At 38.4% G+C, this 22044-nt stretch overlaps 1 protein-coding gene across 1 annotated transcript in view; it reads right to left on the bottom strand.

Annotated features, from left to right (window-relative positions):
- Positions 1-1867: 1867 nt before the first annotated feature.
- LOC306953671 (complement C4-A-like) overlaps positions 1868-22044 on the bottom strand; it is a gene marked incomplete at both ends in the record, with an annotated part of 42131 nt that continues 21954 nt past the window's right edge. Inside the window, 20 exons of the mRNA XM_079544637.1 lie at positions 1868-2006; positions 2937-3069; positions 5786-5869; positions 6602-6694; positions 7059-7148; positions 7848-7956; positions 8587-8661; positions 9273-9360; positions 11518-11686; positions 12437-12530; positions 12997-13056; positions 13639-13797; positions 14231-14397; positions 15359-15527; positions 15852-15950; positions 17690-17846; positions 18268-18343; positions 19198-19401; positions 20427-20507; positions 20988-21039. Of these exons, the coding sequence (XP_079400763.1) occupies positions 1868-2006; positions 2937-3069; positions 5786-5869; positions 6602-6694; positions 7059-7148; positions 7848-7956; positions 8587-8661; positions 9273-9360; positions 11518-11686; positions 12437-12530; positions 12997-13056; positions 13639-13797; positions 14231-14397; positions 15359-15527; positions 15852-15950; positions 17690-17846; positions 18268-18343; positions 19198-19401; positions 20427-20507; positions 20988-21039 (2298 nt within the window). The remainder of the gene's footprint in view (positions 2007-2936; positions 3070-5785; positions 5870-6601; positions 6695-7058; positions 7149-7847; positions 7957-8586; positions 8662-9272; positions 9361-11517; positions 11687-12436; positions 12531-12996; positions 13057-13638; positions 13798-14230; positions 14398-15358; positions 15528-15851; positions 15951-17689; positions 17847-18267; positions 18344-19197; positions 19402-20426; positions 20508-20987; positions 21040-22044) is intronic.

Here is a 22044-nt window from a genome sequence, read left to right as displayed (position 1 = left end):
TGCCAACCACTAGATCAAGTGCTAGACCAGGTTGCCCAGGGCCTCATCTAGCCCAGCACTGAATACCTCCGACCTGAGATAAATGAAAATTAGCAGTAGCTTTACTGACCTCATCTGAATTTTGCCATATCACTGATATTTCTATAAGCTCTGTAATAAAGGGACGAGAATATATGTCCATGTATTACAGTCGCATTTCTTATATTTGATAGCTGACACAAGCCTCTGCAAAACAAATTGTTCCATGTTAATTTAAGTGTCTCATTTTCATCCCCAAGAGGTTTATTATCCCACCTTGCAGATGTCATGAAGTGGTGGTGCAGCTTTTTGTAGAAAGAGCCTTCCCCACCTTCCATCCATGCAATGCCCTGCAGCTGACTGGGGGGCACTCCTGAGTTTAGCCAGCATTAATGCTGAGTTTATGGCCTTCAAAAACAGCTGAACTATTCACATGGCTGGCACACAACAGGCTAGCTGTATATGAATCTGAAGGCCCTTGCAGTGTAGATGCTCTGGTGGATGCTTCTGCTGTGTAGAATCTGAAAACACACAAGGCTCATTGCTGCCCTTTCTATATAGTAATGTCATTTAGCTCATGACACTACTTGTGTCATGAGATCAGCACGGGCCTACTAACTATATTGTTGATACAGGCCCATCTTGTTTTGGCTGCAGAATAACTCAAGCAGTCCAGGTAGCAAATTTTGTACTCAAAACTTCTGGCACACAGGCAGTGGTATGAGCATCTGAGGATGGTGACCTGCCCAGCAAATATAGCTTTTCACTGCACCTCTTTGCTTCAGAGATGACTGCCAAACAGCATTTTGTTGGCAAATCAAAGGTGTAAAACGTACATTCAAAAGTCATCCTTATTAACATTTGCTGTAGATCCTCCTATTTTAAGAAAAGGGATGTTTTGAATTTGGAGATTATTTTTTACTGTCAACTTAGTTTGGCATTTGTAGAAGCATTTATAATTACAACAGGAGAAACCTCCTGCCTTTGCCTGACAAATGTTGCAACTCCACTGCTGTTTGCCTAGCTGCAGGAGCAGCAATGCTTGAGAGAAATGCAGCCATGGACTGCAACTCTTCTTTAGAGCAGTGCAAATTAATTAAACTATGGGAAGGAAAAGCTTGAAAGATATGTGACTACAGAGTATAGTTGGAAAACAGCTCTATGCCCTCAGTGAGCTACCTGCACAAACTGACAGCCCATGCAGGATTCTGTGTATGTTCAGGTATATTCAGACCAGTTGTTCATCCCTGATGCTGAGCCAGTTCCAGTTTAAAAGCTGTGTATGGGAATCCTAGTGTGAGTACAAGTTGGGTTCATTTGTTTCCCCGTATGAGCTCTCACAGAAATAATGTGCTGAAGCATGAGTGCTAATATCTTTTATTTCAGCAGCAAGCTGTACTTGGTAAGCCCATAAATATCAAGCCTTCTTTCTGACCCATGCAAATTTCTTGGTCTCTTTAATGTTCATTGACAACGACTGAGGGAATCAATCAGCTCTGCAAGAAAAATGTTCTATTAAAAAAATCATTTTTCATTTGATCCCCTCCAGTATAATTATACCACTGAGTAATGGGTCAGGTAGCAGAAGTTTCTGCTCCCTTTTCACCAGCATAGAGTGCAGTAAACTCAGTAAGCAGTAGAATAGCTGCAGTTTTTATCACATTGCCCCCGTATATAGATCTACAAGAAGATATCCCATTCAGCAAGTACACTGCTAAAAGAAAAACAGCCATGGAAGCAGCTCTGTGGTGTCTCCGGTGCATCTCTGATGTATAGGATTTACAAGAAAAAATCAGGAACAAGCTGAGCTGCAGTAACACAGGTGGGACGCGAGGAGCAAAGCAACCTTTCAGAAGAGGCAGATGTTGTCAGACTTGCTCAGGAAGCTCTGCAGGTGAGCACAGGCTTGCCGGTTACGGGTGGTGTGACACTCCCTGTCTTCTGGAATTTTCTCCACCCAGGCTTGCGAGTCAAGGAAGTACTGCATCCTGAGTAAAGGAAGTGAGTCATCAGTGTTTACAGAGAGAAACAGGAAAGCACAAACCATGTGAGGCTGCCCTCTTCCGTCAAGGCACCTCTGAGATCAGGAGGAGTCACACTAGTCATAAAGCTTGTCTGAAACCTCATTCCACCAGGAGGCTAACTGAGCTTTGACTTGAGTTTAGCAAGATAATCACTGTCAAGCTGGGACAAATGCGGATATACTTGTGTTTTGAGAGACACCAGTAAGCTTGGGCTGAGTTTCTATTATATTTTTGTGGAATGGCACCACAAATATGGTCTTTATTAGTCTCTCTAAGTTTAGCATTCACTCTGGTGTCAGTAGATACGGTGGGGGGTTGTTTTAGGATTGCAGGAAGTGGTGCTTACAATTTCACTGAGATAGTCTCCATCCTGGAAGCTTTCAAAGGCACTACCTTTCTCCAATTCTGTCCTGAGGAATTAAATATTTAAGATGCCTTTCTCACTGAATACTTATTACAATGAGAAGTGAGAATAATGAGCTATGTCCACACATGTATAACAGAAACTTTGAGCGCTGCTCTTTGATACAGTCCCACCCATTTCTTTGGCAAATGCACAAACTGTGTAAGACATTTGCAGCATAAGGAATGATGCAGCATTTCCCATTCTCCCTTTCAGCTGTGAGTTTTTAACCCATTGGAGAAGGGCCAAATTTTGATTCTTAGAAATGTGGGAACCAGGCTGTACACAGATAGATTTGAGTGGCTCAGCTGTTACCCACAGCTGCCCTTTCGACTTTAGGCTGATACTCTGCATTTTATTAAAGCAGAATCAGAATCCTATAGAAATCTGGCCCTCCCTTTGCTTTCTGGAAGCATTCCAGCAGTTTGAGTACCAGCTGGATTCATGATCCGTGCTAGCAGCCTCTGTGGCTCAGAATCTATTGCACTTACTTGTTGTTGCAATCGACAGTTTGCCCATCTTTCCCCATGAGAAGGTACCGTTTCCCAGCTACCATGTTTAGTGTGCAAGAGGAGCGCTTTAGGAAATGTCGATGGGCTCCTACTTGGATGCTTTCATCAGCAGCTGTGGTATGAGAAGAGAAAAACCCATAAACTTTCCTGATGAAGAGCAAAACAATAGCCTATGAGATGCAAATCTTTCTAATCTTTTATAATACTGCAAAGTCAAGCTAATATTTCATTTGGGAGTAAACGCTGTGGTAGGGCATATTTTCCTTAACATTTCTTGGCTAAATGTAAGCACTTTTTCCTTTTATGGTGGTCTTAGCCTCTTTAACAGCTATGGAAGGAGCATCTTTCGCTCTAGATATCTTTCAGGCTTTATGGGGTTCCTTTCAATCTTAGAGACTGAAAGAAAAGACAAAGGAGAAAGAAAACATTATCTTACATTTCAGATTGTTCAGAAACATAGTGATCTTAAAAACTGGCAAACAAAATTCAAATATATTGAGGCTCAACAGTGCAGCAGGCAGTATTAAAAACTCCTTAGTATGATTGGCTTGAATGTCACTGATTTACCTATTATACTATTGCTTTTGAACTTGCTTTGTAGGAAATGTACTTTGTAATCTCCACATCAAAGTAACTTAGAGGATTATGGTCTAATTCTGGCTCAGAAGCTTATTCATTTAAAAGCTGCAGTGCCCATTACTGAAATGGCATGAGATCTGGAAAGAGACTTATTTAGCAAGTTAACACAGGATACGAGTATACTGCGTTTTTTGGCTAGAAGACCAGTTCACAAAGTCCACTTGGAAAAAAAAATAAATGCAGATTACATCAGTATGTTATTCTCTTATATTCTTTCTAACAATAGTGCAAACTGTTGTGCACAACTGAGGTGACCAAATCAACATCAAACCAGATTAGACTGCAGGTAAGACACCACAGACTTCCTAACAGCAAACAAAAACTTGTGCAGCCTCTGCTGCCTGAAGTATTGTATTACAATCATGAAAAGTTCAATATTCACAATGAAATCCTAAGAGCAGAATAAAAATCTGATTTAGACTATTTTAACACTAATAAGATTTCAGGGCATTTGAGACAGTGCTAAATTGTGAAATGTAGCACTAAGAACCATATCAATTTCCTAGCTGAAGCCTGAATTACTTTTACGTATGGTAGGTACAGACCAGATAAAAGTTGGTCTTCAGTTCTGCATACAGTTTCACATTTGTGCATTTCCAAAGAAGCATGCAGCACTGTAGGTTTTCTCATGAAATCCAAGACTTTCTGCTGTTCCTGAGCTACATCCAATTTTCACTTTGTTGTAAGAATGCAAAGGAGTATTAAGATGAATCAGAATTATTTGAGAAAATTACAAAATTTTGCCTCAGGTTCATTATGTTTAAATTACCATGGTGTTTCTCACTTCAAATGCTTCACAAATGTCCTGGCAGATTTCGTACTCTAGGGATCATCAGCCATTAATGTAACAGTTGTTATATAATTATGCAATTTTCAATCTCCAAATACATATATATATATATATATATAGATGATAATATAGATGATTTTAATATATAAAAATGCATCTCTCTATATATAAATGATTTGGGAAGGTACTGCACCTTGCTTTTTCTTCATCATCATGGCTTAGCTCCCCTTTCCAGACTTTACCAACCCCATTGAAACAATCTGATGCTTGTAACCTACTTCATACAGTACAAACAAAGGAGTATTTTAAAGGAGGTGGGAATGAGAGAAGTCACCTCTTCTGTTCAACTTTAGGTTCAAAAGATACCTATCTCTTTCAAAAACCAAGAAGCAAAATCTTCCCAGGGCTTGCCTATGAGCTGCAAGAACAAATGCAGTGAGACCCATAGCTCTAAGTTCTTCGGATCCTGTAGGTTTTCTGGAGGCATTAAAGAGTCTTTCCATCGTGGTGTTGCAATCTTCCAGAGGCAGTGTTTTGATCATGAAGTGTATTATGATTTCCCTGCATATGGAAAGTCCTGATTATCACTGGCCATCTCTGGATGCATCCAGTAGGGACCTGATCTTCTGACTAAGTGGACATTTGACACAGATCACAGGCTGTGTGCCCTGAAGTACTGGCTGACCTCACTTGCCCTCTAGGCAAAGATCAAGAGAATGAGATAATTATTCTGCTTAAGTAAGGGAAGTTTTGAAACCTTTACAGTTTTTCTTTAAAGGCAATCTCTGGCTGCCAAACTCAAAACTGAAAACCACATGATAGCTTGGTGGCTGAAGTCTGAGTTGTCATCTGACAGCCTTTCCAGAAATTCCTTTGAATAATTTCAGTGTTCACTGATGCTGCTGATAGAGTAAAACTCATGTGGGCACAGCTGGAATGGCAGGCCTGCAAAAGGACACTGTCTGAGAGCTCTGCAAATCTTTGCATTGCAACAAAAGGAAAAAAAAGGCTTCTTGTTATTATAATTATTAAAATGATATACAGAGGACCTAATATATGCACAGTACATGTTTTGGAGGATTTGCTTTAGACTAGCTCCAGTTTGGAGCCATGGATTAAATGCAGCTGTAATGTGTCTTCTGTATTAGTTTCATCTGAGAGGATTGGAGGTATGTGCTCTGGGATTGCCATGTAGTGCGAACCAAAGCAACCTACAGCTGAGCTGAACCTAAGAGTGATGTAGCTGCACCAAATCAATAAATCAGTCTTCTTTCAGGCCTAACGTATCTGACTATGCTGACAGCAAGACAAGGCATCTGAATGGCTCATGCTGGCTAGTGTTTAATCAAAATTTTTTCCTTCAGGTGGGAAAAAAGGAACTAAACATTTTGATACTTACTGAATTTAAGGATTCTCTGAATTCTGACCTCATAGTAATCAAAAACATTCTTCTGTGTACTGTTGAGGAGCTCCACTTCATAGACTACAACAGACAACAGTTGTGTGAGGGTACATGGAAACATGAAGTTACATCCAGAAACTGAAAACAGCTATGCTTTTATCCCATGTCAGTGCAGAGGCCAGTATGCTATCTTTTCATAATTTATGGTAATATAAAAGACAACAGCACAATTATCCTGCACACTTAATATATGTTTTAGCAAGTCTGGTACTAATCAATAACCTCTAAAATTGTATTTTCTTTGGCTATATATGTTCTGGAATAAACTACTAAATATGATTGAGTTCTTGCTTTTTCTTCACCAAAGATACTAAATCAGTTTTCCTCCAGTAGATCTTCCCATTTTCCATCCATAGTAGAGGTCAGACAGGCAAATTAACCAAAGGGAAACTATTCTCCTAGCACTGCAGAAGGGAAATGCTAAGCTTTTGCATGCTGCCTGTGAAAACTGCACTTTATCTCATAAATCCTCTAAAATTACGGATCATGGGGTCAGTGGTCTTTTCTAAACCCTGCAATACAAGGCTATACATTCTTCCTTCCTCAACATCCGACTACAGCTTTCAGAGGTCTTTATTTTTCCCCTTAACCTCAGAGGACAGCTTTAGCATTTCATCTTCTTAGCCTCCTGGCCACATAAAGGAACTCTTCTCATTTCAGGAGCGGTCTAGGCATATAAGACTACAAATTTAGCCTTATTTTTTGAAAATAACTGCTTTTACAATACATTGACAATTGTCTTTCATGCCTCACCATAATCTGCAATAGGCTGGTAGCACACAAAGTTAAAACGTGTATTTTCTTTCACGTTTTTACTGAAAGTTGATTTTTGTCTTGGGCAAGGACCTAGAATGAAGAAAAGAAATGATGCATCTGTCTCTGTAATTGTGGATACTTAAATAGATATAGTATAAAATTAATCATCCACTCAACATTATCAAAGAAAACAAAACAGCTGAACAGCTTTATTAGAAGCGTGGTGATTTTTTTTCTACGTACATATGCATATGTTAATAGATATCATATGCAACTATCAAGATAATCCTGGATATCTTCAAAACAAAGTTTTTTGGTAATACATGAGTGGATATTTTGTGTTCTAATTTATGCATTAGGGTAAATGCATAATATAAATGCATAGGTCTTTTCTGGGTAAAAGAATTCTCCCATGAATGGTTCTTTTCATCTGGTATATTTAGATTTCTTTTACCTTCTGCACACTGGCAAACTTCGGCGTGGCACACCTTGGCAAGCATGGCGCTGTGCTGGGGGGCGCTGTAGAAGACACTGCACTTTCTGTCTGTGGAAATGAAGCAAAGTGATCTGGCTTACAGTGCTCAGATGGAAGAGCCTAAATGCTTGAACTACACTTGTTTCCCAGTTTTTCTCTGGTCCAGACAAATCAGCATATGAGGGGCATATGAGCATATGAAATCCATAAAGATCTGTAGCCTCAGCACCTACATGCAGTACAGGTACTTGACTTTTAGCTGGACAACAGCCTGGGTTGTTGCTTCTGTGGTTTTGCTTTTTTTGTTGCTGTGGCTGCTATTGAAGCTTTGAGTTGTATTCTTCCCCCCCTTTTTTTTGTTCTGGCTGAAAACCATGCATCTTAATTTCATATTTTAGCAATAGGGCAACAATTACCACAACTTGTTTCAGAGGGAGGAGACAGGATCACCAATGGTTAATGTATGCTTAGCCAATAAATAGAAAAGTCAGCATGGATGAAGCTCTAGGTACTGTAAACTGTCAGGGATATCTCAGCTTCAAGCAAAATAGAGGTCTGACCTAATTTTCAAATACCGTTATCATATCTGTTAAATGGGGATCTTAAATTGGGATACAAATAATTGCAGACTTTTTCTTTTTTTTTATTTTAATGCTCAACAAATTCATGTGATTTCAGACCCTACATTAAAAACACCTTTTAATAAACTAGAGTTACTATTACGGGTCACTTTCTGATCAGTTACATATCACTTTTATATGCCCTTACCTGGGCTGTAAAAATCATACAGGATGGCATTTGCTGGCTGAACCAAGCCCATTGGATTAAGTTGCTTTGCCCCAAATACTATACAGTCTGGCTCTGGTCCACTTGTGAGCTGCACAAGAAAGGAACACAGAATCACAGAATCAGAATCACAGAATCACAGAATGACCCGGGTTGGAAGAGACCTCAAGGATCATTAATGAACAACAGTTGTGATGTGTAGGCTAATCAATTCCTCATTCATTTGTGCCTTTAACAGCCTGGCTATTATGCATGGATGGCATGGATGAGTTAATTCTGATAGTTCTATATTCAATTAAAAGAAACCTTTTATACAACTGCTCCTCATTCATCTTGCCCTTCAGACTCTTCATCATCATCACAGTCCTGCACTGGACACTATCTAGCAGCTTTATATCCTTCATCTACTGTAGTGCCCAACACAGAAATTAGAGGATTTGATGATTACACTTGTTTATTACTGAATTGATCTTCATCTAGAAATACTGAACTTCACATGCTGGGTGAGGCACAGACTACATCTACAGCACAGAAGAGCTGAGGATGAATGTGCATGTCTCCCACCTTTACCTCCCCTGCCCTCTTTGAACTAAACTTTCAGTACTAATAAATGACAAAAATCACAGAAGGTAATGGAGTGTGAAAGACAATGGTAGGTTTAAAAGGAAGATTCTGTGTATTAACTGAAACAGTAGAACATAAAACCACTGGGCTTGCTTACCTCCCCAAAGTAGAGCAAAACCTTTCCTTCCTTGTACTCGAAGTGCTGAATATATTGATCTGAAGATGTTACCAACTACAGAAAGACAACAATAAAATCAAAACAACAATGTAGGACAGTAACAGCATTGCTATCATCTTCTATATCCTGGTTTGCTTTGTTCAGACATTTGTATTATCCTGCTTTCTTTCTTCCTCCCTAATGCAAACATTGCCTGTGAGCACAAACTTGGGCAAATCACTAGACCAGGAGGCTCTAGAACAAAAATTCTGTAGCTACCTTCACAGAGTGCTGTGCTGCATGTCCCTGCCACTGTGCCCTGTGGGCAACACCCACAAATGCTTTTGCCTTCTCCCTTGTAATCAAAGGACACACCATTCTGCTTTGTCACAAAAAAGCAGTGCCAGCAGGGACATGATGATGTGTAAAGACAGGAGAAGTATGAGTGCTCTAAAAAGCCTTGTGCTAATTTCTACTACAAGGTATTAAAGGCTGCACTCGATTCAACAGCAACTTTTCATTTCTTGCATATATTCAGTGAATAATTTTTTCAAAGCAAGATAATGAAGATATGCCTATCCAAAGCCTGTTTTACTTTCATTATTCTATATACCTAGGAAAGATATACAAAGATAAAATTTGCATAGAAAAGTTTACTGAATAATGCCATAAAAAGTGTTTCTCACCTGTTCAAGATCATTAGTATCAGGCTCCAAGCCACTCAGCAGAGAAAGATCAACCAGGGACATCTTTGGTGAATTGGAACCTGTGGACCTTTATAAGGGAGTCTGTCATCAGTGAACATCTGCACTGAGCTTTGTTCAGCTTGTTCTCCAAGCTTTGTTTGGAAAGGTTAGCTCTTCTTGCTCAAAAAAAACCCAACCCAACATTCTGCTCCATTTAGCTTTCTTATATGGATTCTAATTTGCCAATTAGCTGCGTACCACATTAAATGTCACAAAGTAAAACTAGTTATATAATAATCAAATGGTCATCCAAAACACAGGTGCTTCATCTCACCTTGTCATCTAGGCTTTCATTCTCTCTACCATAAAATCATAGCAGAATATAGAAAAGACATGGAAGGTAAGAAGCACTTGTAAACATCCTTTATTATCTACAAGGAGAATCTAAGAAACTAGCTTGTCCACAGTCCTTGTGAACAAAGTAAAATTTATGCTATCTTTACTTTTCAGGGTCAACATTCTCATTTCCTTAAGTGCCTGCTAGGCATATATGTATATTGAGCTTCTATTCCTTTTTCCCCTTCTGAAAAATCAGATAGTTATGTGATTGCTGGATGAAGTTGTTCTGCATTTACACAGGATGCTTTGTTGAAAATATTCAACATATCCTTCAGAAACTTCTACTTCAGCACCTTCCATTACCCTGTAGCACAGTCCAGAAAGGCTCTGTAGTAATGTAAAAGGTGCCTTGACTTTTTCTTCTGTGTCTTACCTAAAACAAATGAAACTACACATTTTCTTTTAAACCTCACCCTAACACTCTGCAACATCTTGCTCAACAGTGGATCTGATTGTTGATAGATGTATCATAGCAATTAATGGGGAAAATAGTGTTTCAGTCAGCTGACAATTAACTGAATTTATGGTTAACTAGGGAGAGTAAAAATTGGGAATTAGAGTAACTCCACTCCTCCCCTGTCTGAGGAAGTTCCTGACACTGTCTGGGAAGAAGGATAAAAAGTATTGCTTCTAAGGCTCTGCCAGAAGTCAGTGGAAAACTGGGAAGAAAAACCTCCTTCTGTCACTTGCTCATCTCCAGAAGGGGAACTCAGGACACACAGAAACACAGAATCACAGAACAGCCTGAGTTGGAAGGGGCCCCAAGGATCATGAATCTCCAACCACCCACCACATGCAGGGCCACAAACCTCCCCATTTAATACCAGACCAGGCTGCCCAGGGCCCCATCCAACCTGGCCTTGAACACCTCCAGGGATGGGGCATCCACAACCTCTCCGGGCAGCCTGTTCCAGCACCTCACCACTCTCTGTAAAGAATTTCTCCCTAAATCTTTCTTCCTTCAACTTAAAACCATTTCCCCTTGCCACCTACCATTTCATGCTTCTGCAATACTTGCCAAGCTGTGAGAGGGAGCAAAAGCAGTTTTATTTTGCACTAGGGAATTTCTTTCTTCCTTGTCTACTTCTTGATGTTGGCCACAACTTTAGGATATAATTTCTCCTCTCTTTCCTCTCCTACATAGTAGAAGACACATTTTCTTTTCTACAGAGGCCAGAGTTGCATCCATGAAGGAAGTAATAATCTCTCTCCAAAAAACAATGAAACACTGTAGATGTGTTATTGTATTTACTTTATTAACCACAGAATCACAGGATGGTTGATGTTGGAAGAGGTAATCTAATCCAACCTCCTTGCTCAAACGGGGACACCTATTGCGGGTTGCCCAGGACCATGACAATATGACTTAGGAAGTTCTCCAAGAAAGCAGACTACACAACATCTCTGGGAAGCCTAGTGGTGTGCTACATCACCCACACAGTGAAGAAATGCCTCCTGATGTTTAGATCTTATGCTCCCACTGCGTCTTGTCCTGTCCCTGGACAACCACTGAAGAAAGCCTGGCTCATACATAAAAGACATCTTTAAAATGATTAGACAGCCAGGATACTCTGAGTATCCCCAGAGAGCCAAATATCGCCAGTGAATTTGTTGGGGCAGATCCTGAAATGGGTGTTTGAAGTCTATGTAAACCATCTAAATGTACTTTGCTTGGAAACTGACTTTTCTGCCGTGGATATAAGGATGCAGATTCTCTCCATTTATGTGCAACTACAGAAGGTTACCAGCTTGGATGCTGAATTCATGGATATGAAAAAGGTGACCAAGAAGAACTGCAAACAAAAATGAAGATATGTCCTAATGAGAGGCTGATCTCCAGACCTACCTGACACAGATTTTGTACTGCAGAGATTCTGTTTTACTGGGTGAGATCACATCCCTTTTCCTTCTGCTGCGGATATCAAACCAGTCTATTCTCGATAGGGTCTCAGAATCACTGGAGTCTGAAGCAAGATAATCTTCATCATCATAATTTTCCTCGGAGTATACAGTATCTGTAGGTGATAGACACAATCAGCCATGCAAAAATTTGACTGAAGTTCTTGTAATTTCATTTATTTATTTATTTATTTGTTTGTTTATATAATGATAGATAAAATGGACAGTCACGCTACCTCTATGGGATTTTATTAAAGTTTGTGTTACACCATCTCAGTGTTTCTAATCAATTTAGAGTTAAAATTTGAGCAACAATTTTAGTTTAGCAGATCTAGCTAAGAATGGGGTTTGTGCCATCTATTCACATATAAAGTACAACCCTTGCCTAAAAAAGTTACCTATTCAAACAGAAAAAAAAAAAAAAAAGCAAATGCAGACGTAGGCAGAGAATCTATGCTTCAGAGAAATGAAAACATAGTCTTGACTATATGAAAATACCTAAAGCAAATCTGCCCCAAAGTGTACTCTATGGCTGCTAGATAGGTCCCTTAGTGGAATAATTGAGCTCCCTGCATGGGAGCCAAGAACAAAATGATAGGAGTTAATCTCCCTCTCTTCCAGGTAACATAGAAGAGTTAAAAATAGTAGCAATGTACCTGTTAGGTACTCTCTGCACCCACAGTTATTGTGTGAGTTATTAAATTATTCAAAATATTAATAAACTGAATGCAACTATAGCTATGCAGGTTTCAGAGACCTTTCTTTCCTTGCTTCACTCATTTATTCCCATTCTCCAAAGCTGGAAAGTCATTGACTAATTATTATTCAAACATGTTACCTTTGAGTTTCAACCACTTTTCACTTACCAGAATACTTAATCCTTCCTTCCACTTCCACTGTCAAAATCAGGTCATTACATGGATTGTTTTTCAGCTCAGGTGACCAGTACATTTTCAATATCTAAGACAAAAGCACAGACATCAAACTCATAAAAACATCATTTAAATGACATGTGATTTGCTCTTCCAGGGCTTTAGCAAATGTTGATGAGACTTGGAGCGTGGAGGGAAACACAAGTCTCTCAGAGGCACTGATTAGTCATAGAGAACTGCCCTGGGTAAAGCAGGAGAGGTCTGTGTGCAAACCTCGAATTCCCTGAGACCTCTGACACAATTCTCCATCCTCATCACAGAAGGATCTTTCCAACTCCCAACACTTCTTTGGATCGTTCTAATTAACACTTCATGGATTTCATGATGTTAAAAATAGGCAGTATTTGCTATCAGGGCAGTTTGCTTGCCACGAATTTTAGAAACTCGGTGGTAGGAATGGAAAGAATGAAGACATGGGGAATAGTGCCCCTTGGTGTTCAAAAAGGGAATGAAAGAAGTCCACCTGGAATATGAATTTCCAATTTATGGCTTACACTCATTGTCCCATTTCCTCTGCCTTGTACAGACACTTGTAGTTTTCTCCCAAGTTCGAACTGCAAGCAAAAGCAAAACAGTAAAAATTTAGTGTGTGCTCAGCATTTGATCTATTGCTTTCCTGTGATCAAAACAGTCTTCTGTGTCTTTCCCCTCAGAAGATATGGGAAATCTAGAGTTAAGGAAGGGGTTATGAGACCCCACATCTAATGGGATTTTCAGTGTGCTGGGCTGGAGCATCTTGTTCTGCTGTTCCGTGACTCAGGAGACAAATTTTTCCTGAGTTCATTATTCCCTCTATAGCCAGGATATGACATTTCCTCAGGTCCCAACACTGTGAATATCAGAATATTCCCCTGCTCTCTTCTTCCTCGTTCCTTAGCAAGACTTAGATTGTTCTCCTGGCTTCTCTCCACTGATGGAGAATGTTCACACATTCTTGAAGGGGGGTGGAAGGACCTATAAACTATGTTTCTAGGCACATGTTGATTTATTTTTTTCTTTAAAAAGATTATTTGGTTGTTTTTTACAGATTGAATTACTGAAAAATAAATGATAGCTTAACGTGAGAAAAGCTACCCAAGCAGTCCAATGCTTCTCCTGTTTGAGCAAAAAATACTGAACAAAGAATAATTGTGTACCTCCAGCTTCTTCTGAATCCCTTCGTTAGCATCAGTCAAAGTAATAGTGTAGTCCTCTCTCCTTCCAGGTGCTCCTATTCTTACAGTCAGGTTGGTGGGAATAGTATTCAGCGTCTTTATGCTGTATGCTGACATTGCTTCCAGGGCCACCACTGTGTCCTAGTTGAGACAAAAATGAAAAAAAAACAAAACAGAACAACGACAACAACAAACAAAAAAATGCCCCCAAATTATGCTGGATTATTTCAAGAGTACATATGGTTGATCAGTAATCTAAAGCTGTTCTTCAGTTCTATCTATTATGCTGATTTGAGCTTCTGTGTCTGTTCCCACCTGCATGTACTGTTCATTTTGTTTCTCACTTTCTTCCTTTGTCATTAAAATCCCCAAAACACTGCAGGCCTAACCTCTGGCTACCATAAATCTTCATAAAGGCTCATAAGGTTATTAAGGGACAGATTTTTTGGTGCTTCATGAACTGAAGAGATTTGAGATGAATTATTACTATGCTTTCACACTTGAATGATAAAGCCCTTATGGAACTACCATTTTTCTACCCCTTGAAATGCCATGCTGGTTGGTGGTCTGGTACCTGTGTAGAGCAGAATCCTCCACCATAATTCTTTCTTTCTGTCAGCCACGTAGCAATAGGCATTGCATACTCCATATCTTCCAAGAGCAGTGTTTGAAGCAAAGCATAGGCAGTGGTTTCTACTGAGATTGCATTGTTGCCATTTCCCCAGTAGCGCTGCTGGTTTGCTGAAAGAATAACTCAGTCTAGAATGCCATTGGTAAAGATATTAGCCAAAAATGGCTGCTGTTTTACACAATAGATATTGCATGTCATAATACCAAGGAACTACAAAACACAGGTGCTGTCATGAAAGCAACAAATCAGTGTGGAGGTAGATGATGAGAAAGGAAAAGCATGCAATTTTTAGTTTTGATTTATGCAATCATCATAATCTTATGATCCTGTTGTACTGTGATGTCCATGTAATGGAATGGTAGTATTGTGTCTGGTGGTACCCTGGAGATAATAGTATTAATTATCCCTGTATGTCTCTACATTTAAACTACAGCTATTAAACTGTGATTTGTTTGTCAAATTATGAGAAAATTTATAGCTGGTCATTGTCATACACCAACTCAACACTGACCCCAGCCATGCTCCAAAGGGAAGAGGTGATGTCCACATGGAGCTGGAACAAAGTACTAGTGAGAAGCTCCGGAGGTGGGCAGGCGGGGAAAGACATCTTCCCTTTTACTCACCAATCCATTCTGCACTGCTCCCACATGGAGCTGCTTGTTCCCACTGTCCATTAATAATTACTTATTTTTCAACAACTTGTACTTTTTTTTTCCCTTTTTCTTTTTGGATGCAATTTAGGGGTGTGGAAACTTTGGAAGCAGCAAGAGAAGAAGAAAATGTAGATTTCTATATTTCATGACTTTGTTCCATCTTCAGTAACAGACAGGACCACAATGCAACATTCTCAATGCTAAACTGTTAATTTATATTGATTCCAATTACACAAATTACATATAATTTTAGTATTTATATATAATTATGTAATTGAATTAATTACATTGCACGTATACATTCACACTTTTACAAAAATTAAATGCCCTTCATTTATATGAATTTGCTTTATTAGCATATCAGAGTGCTCAAAGCACTTTAATTACAAGTTGAATTTTTAAGAATAGTTACTGGTACCTGCATTAAAAACAGAACAGCTCCTTAATTTTTCTGTTGCACTCAGGGACTGAGAACTATCAGGCTCAACAAGCGTCAAAGCATAAGCAGCAACAACTGTAGAATAGCAGTCAGTATTTCCAGGAAGTTCATTATTCATGTAAACCACTGATCTTCTAACAGCTTCTGCCTGTGAAAACAGAGTGGATTCATCTGAAAATATCATCCACACCTACTGTTCCTGCTGGTGGAAGCACTCAGAAATTAGAATACTCCCGTGTAGTTATTTTTTACATGTTTTTAATAACTGCTGTTTTGTGATTAAAGACATCAATGAGGGAGTGTGCAGTTCAAAATACTTTGCTGTACATTAGCTCACTGCAACTTCTCTTATCCATCACAGACTTGGTAAACAGAATATTTCCTTCCCATCCACAGCACTTTAAGACAGTGGGGTGAACGTGCCACCGTGCAATAGCCTTCAAGCTTAAAGATAAAAAGTCAGGCATCCTACCACATCGGGTGATTCTTTGTAAGCCTGTAGAGTCTGCTGCAATGCTATAGTTACAAAGGCTGTCAATGCCAAATCTTCTCCCGCTGACTCAATGCCACCCTAGAAGATGTAATATGAAAATGTAAAGCCACATGTACTTTCTTATGATTAAACTTAGAAAATAACTTTCCATGAAGACAAGGACCCCCCCTGTCAAATCCTTAAACAACAAAACATGTAATTTCACCCTTTAACTTTACTCAATAATTCTTGTCCAGTAAAAGCATATCTTCTGCTATGGTAACTTTAATTTGGCAACATTAAGAGATGGGGAACCCCACATCCTTTATCTGGTGAAAAAATATCTAATTAACTTGCTTTTAAAAAATTTCCAGTTTTGGATTGGAGCAGTCCTGTCTTCAGTTCCTTAAAACTGTTTCACTTTCTCACCTACTGTTTAGTTCTTTAAGTCCTTTAAGTCCTTTAAAGAACTTTAAAGGAGTTCTTTAAAATCTTGAGCTTTTTGCTTATAAGGGATATATACAGCATTACCAGTTCATTTATCATTTTACTTCCTGATAAGCTATACACAGTGTCTACCTTTCTTGCTCCCTGAAGAGGTGCGTGTTCATTCCTGTTCTTCCTTCTCATTCTTTTGCTCATGCTCTTCTTTGACAACTGGATTATTGTGACCCTTCTCTTTCACTCAACCTCAAATGCTCAGAGAAGCAGAGATTGTTTGCATAGAGAGATTGATTAATCTCTCTATGATAAGTCTCTGCACAACTGCAAGCAGTTTCTGAAGTAAATGTCAAATAGAAGATAAGTATCTCAACACAGACACAGGTTGAAAGCTCTTTGGCCAGTTTTTCAGCTGATTGGTTTTAACAGTAACTATACTGCTTTTGAGGGTAAAAGCTACACAAGTATTTTAAAAAATATTAACAAAATGGTTATTTTCCCTTGTAAGGCCCATGCAAAGGTAACTGCATTTTCGATGGATTTTGGAAGAGGCATTTTTATAACCCACGTGCATGGGAGTAAAAATTTTGTGTTTCTGGGTACTTACAGAAGATGTATAGGCTAACGTACACTCTTGAAAATTCTTATTAAATACTAGAATTTTTTATTTTTACTTGGAGTGTTTAAATTCTGACACACTCAGAGAGGCTGTGGGGTCTTCATCTTTGGAGATTTCAGGACTCAGCAAGACATGGCCTTAAGCAGCGTGATCTAATGAGTCCTATTCTGAGTGGATTTACACTAGAAGAATTCTGGAGGTTGGATATTAGGAAAAATTTCATCTCAGAAAGAGAGGTAGAGTATTGGAACAGGCTTCCCAGGGTGGTGGTGGAGTCCCTGTCCTTGGAGGTTTTCCAGAAAACCTCTTTGATGTTGATGTCACACTGAGACACATGTTTTGGTGGGCATGGTGCTAGGCAGAGGGTTGGACTAGATGATATTAGTGGTCTTTTCCAACATTAATTATTCTGTGTCTCTATGATTCTACAAAATATAAGTTATTATTCTATCTACCTATGAAAATAAAAAGCATGAATTTTTACGAAGCACAAAGATCTCAGGGCTGATTCTCTAATTCCTCTTGAAATACAGGTAAACTGCAAAATCACTCAAGATAGGATGAAAAGGTAAAAGTGGTGACATACTTGTCATGTTTCTTTGATGGATCTATTAGCAGATTCATTTTACATTACAGATTTTGTACTTCTTACATTACAGATTTCTTTTAAAAATAAAAAAAAAGAATAATAAATTCTTGATATTCAGCAATTCGGGTTATTCCTTTTCCTTACCAGCCTTAAAGGTGCAACTAATTCTTCTTATTACTAATGACCCACCTGCATTTTTCTGTCCAATACCGGATGATGGTCATGGAATGAACCATCTGCCTGCTGTTGATTAAGCAAGTACAAAATCGAGTTCTGTATGTGACTGTCTTCCACACTAATGTATTCTTTGCACCTTGTGAGTACTTTAACAATGAATGCAGTTAACCTGCATAAAAGAAAATATTTAAAACTTGTGTTGACATATATTTATTGAAGAATATATTAATTGGAAATTAAGCATACTCCATCTCTGCATAGAATCATATTGAACACAGTGTGCTCACTGGAAGCTGGAGATTTCTTGTGCAACATTAGAATTGCAGTGACAATATGAATACTCTGTGGCAAATGCAAAATAATCAGGGGCTTTGTATAACTCTCTTTCGTAAAGGGCTAAAGATTAACATTCTTAGAAGACTGACTGTGCATGATGAAAGTACACAGGCAATACCATACTCACTAAACTTTGAAAATCATTCCCACCTTCCCCTTATCCTCACCCCCCAAAATTTTTTTGTATCAAATGGTAATAGTGGCATTTTAGGAGGCAAAAAAAGAACCAAAGCTGGTATGAAAAATACATTTACCAAACACTACTGGGTGTTGATTTAAAAGCTCCATAGGAACCGTCATCCTTCTGAAATTCAAGCAGTCTTGTATAACCTGTATGAACAAGACAGCACAGAACCGCTTAGAATATATACATATTTCTTGATAATTTTTCATATATCGCTTTTATTAACATGGATGTGTTCAGCACTGTTAGTGGATTGGGTACATGGAGGTTTTCATCAGTTATGAAATGTTTGGGTCAGTAGACCTTTGACAAACAAAAAAAAGGCAAGGCTTTCAAGGTACTTTGTCTTGTTTGATTTAGTCAAGCCATGAAAACAACCTGAAAACTGTAGGTATGTATAGATACATACATAGTTAACAAGGCATTTTTTTCCATGGTGAATGTTGGGAAACTTATTCCCCGTTATTGAAAACTTCTCAAGCTGTTGACTTCATGGTGCACAAAATCAAAAAATATACAAAATATCATCTACCCATGTCAGGTTAAGTTTTAAAACTCATGAGTTTTGGTTTCTGATCTTGGCTGCTATTATCTTAACAACATCTGTACCATATCTGTATCACATTTGCATTAGCCTGAAACGATTCACACTCCACAACTGCCTTCTGCTGTCTATTTGATCTGAGTTGACATTGATCAACTTAAATTTTACTTTCTGCTTCTAAATGAGGCAAGGAAGAGGATGGACTGTGAATGTCAACACTCTGCAGTGTCAGACACAAGCAGTTAGCCACCCAAATCCTCCCCACATTTAATTTCTCATATCTATCTGCAGGCTACCAATGGCATTACTGCTTGACTGTGTCAAGACCATGCTCACTCCTTCAAGCAAGTAGCAATATTTAGTGTGGGGAGAATATGGGGAAATAACAAAGCCAGTGTTTGTTGGTTTCTGTATTTTGTTTTGTATTTTTTCTTTTTTCTTTTTTTTTCTATGTACCTTTTTCAATCATCTTAATGGCTTCATCCTTTCGTTCAGGATCAAAGTTCTTCCACTGCTCACTGGCATCCAAGTACTCAATAGCATAGACCGTGGGAGCCATTTTCACCATTGTTTGCTCTGCACAGCCCGTGGGCACTTGAATAAGTTTCTCAGTTCCATTGAGACTCAGACAGTTTTCAACAGAATCACCCATAGGATTTCCTGTTGTAAAAGACATAATCTGTAAGACATATAGCATTTCAAACTGACTGGTGTAACATTAATAAATGTGATATTAACAATATGTTGACATTCCAGCAAGCCCTGATTGTACAGTTGCTTGATACTTCTCCCTGTTAAGCTATTTTCACTCATTTGTGACTTCATAAGGCTGAAGAAGAGCAGGGGTGAGCTACCAGGTCCTGGAGTAGCTGGAGGGAGAATGGTGGGACAGTAAGGTAACATGGAATAGAAGGAGTCCTGAGGTTGTTGAAAGTGGGAATGCAAAGAGAGGGGCAAAGACTGGTGCCTCAGGTTCTCACTGGAAAGGTCTTGTCAAATTAGAACTGATCCTCTCACAGGGGGGAAAAATAATCATGCTTTAATAACGTCAAACATGTTTGGCATTTTTTACCTTTACATTTACCATTTTCTCATTTGATGATTTTAGGCATCTCAGCACTTTAGAACAGGGATTTGAAATGCAAGCAAATAGCCTTTTCATCAAGGATGCATTATTGTACAATTCCTGGGATAACTTGCTTTTAACTTTGATGAGTATTTGCTCTGCTACTGCGTATTTTTAAATTATGTATGCATGAGCATAAATATGTAATAAATACACATATCTTCTCTTTAGAAAAACAGATGTTTCTAGAACTTATGAATTAGAGTATGGTATACTCATTCCCAAACAATAAAGCTAACTTCTACAGGGCTGCATGCAGTGTGGAGTTACTACTGATGGGCAACTCTTCCCTTCTCTGACCTTAGTGTCCTTGGTCTGGGCACAGTAAGACAGAATTATTCTATGCAGTACAAATGAGAAGGGGCAATGAGAATGAGGTAAGCTGCTGGATAATCTTGGGGCTCCTTTTTTTTTTTTTTACAACCTGGGCATGCAAGAAAGACCATTTGGATTATGGCAGAAAACCTAGGAATGAATGAAGACTTGGTGTTCAGAAACTAACAGCAAAAGGGGCATGTCTGTTCTCCCCTCCAGAAAAATATTGATGGAAAATGTTTACCTTTCAGGCTAACAAACATGTGACTCTCAGAACCTGGTACCATGTCAGATGGTCTGCTGAAGTCCAGTGTATGGGATCTCACTGTAAATAAATAGGGTTCAACATCCAAATTCTTTAAGCACAAAAATATACTGCAATTTTAGAACATGCTTTTCATTAAATGTCTCACAGTTGATGACTATTAATAACAGCAAACTGTTATTAGAAATGTTAAATGGAAATGTATAAGAAAGATACTTATAATTCCTAAATTTAATTTTTAGTCAGTAATTTTTTTTGCTTTTAATTTCAATTCTTTGTTGTTCTTTTTCTTACCCCCATTTATACTCATTAATTAATAAAATAGAAGCCTACTTAATAAGAATGCTACTGTTAAAAAAAGATAATACAAATCAGTTATAAACATCTATACAAAAATTATTTTTTCCTGAGTCTTACTGCTATGTTTTGGATGAAGAATGTTTTTAACTTAAGAAGTATTTCACCATCTTCATAGCAGGCTTCACAATCTCTATTCCTACTCGAGATCTCATCTATGTCTAACTCCTAAGTGTAACTTACAGTCGCTATTAATGCAAATTGTCTGTTCTTCTCTTTGTAAAACACCTTCAGCCTGTACAAATGAAGAAAGAAAAGTAAACACTTTTGCAATTTCACACCTGAAATTAAGTTGCATGAAATCCATGATCTTCACATCTGCCTCAGACCAGCAGGTGGCAGAAATAGGTTATTTTGGAGTGAAATTTCTTTCCAGGTAAAAAAAGAAGCTTGAAACCAGAATTGAAGTGTCCCAGTTGAAAAACTAATCATTTTTTACTGACTTTTTGTTATAAATGATACATTTCCTTAGAAGAAATTCTTTTAACTGAAGCCCAGAAAAAATGAAACTTCAAAGTTTGTTCTCAGCTTTGTGAACTGTGCAGGCAAATTCACAGGTGGATTCACGTTTATAAGCCTGTTTTCTATGAAATCCACCAATTTCTGAGTTCCTCATGTTGGTAAAACTCAAAGGTTTTTTCCCTTCTGATTTCCACATGTCCCTTTTCAAAAGCCTGTCTTTTATAAAACTGTTTCCACAGACAATTTTAATGCCTTGGTGTAACACTGCCTCTGAGACAGTGTCAATCTCTAAAAAAGTTATGGTCTGTAACAACAGTAGGTTTGCATCATCTCATTAATCATCTTTACGTACAAGTCTGCAATGTTGACATTAATGGTGCAAAGTTTCATATCCCTCAATAGGCTACTTGGATGTTGTAATGAGTCTGGATGTTGTAATGAGTCTGTGCAGATCATTGTTGACATCTCAAAAGCCATTTTTGTCTAAAAGTCTACTCCTCTTCATCATTTTGAAAAGGAAACAGAAATTAGATAATCAATACAATGTCTTTGTTAGCATGTGTTTGTTTTATCTTTGTAATTGAGGTCCATTAATTAGATATGAAATAATAGAGCTAAACTTCATGTTTAGGTAAGGCTACTTCTCAAAACATCACTGGATGAGTATATTCAATCTTGACTTCATAAGAGAAAAGGACTTTTTATACATATTGATGAAGCAGGTGGAATTTAAAGATGAAGAGATGTGCACTGAAGGACGTTGTTGGTACATAATGGA

This window comes from Tetrao urogallus (assembly GCF_951394365.1).
Source record: "Tetrao urogallus genome assembly, chromosome: 1".
Taxonomy (NCBI): Eukaryota; Metazoa; Chordata; class Aves; order Galliformes; family Phasianidae; genus Tetrao; species Tetrao urogallus.
The sequence above is the reverse complement of the archived record's forward strand: the minus strand, read 5'-3'. Positions and strand labels throughout refer to the sequence as shown.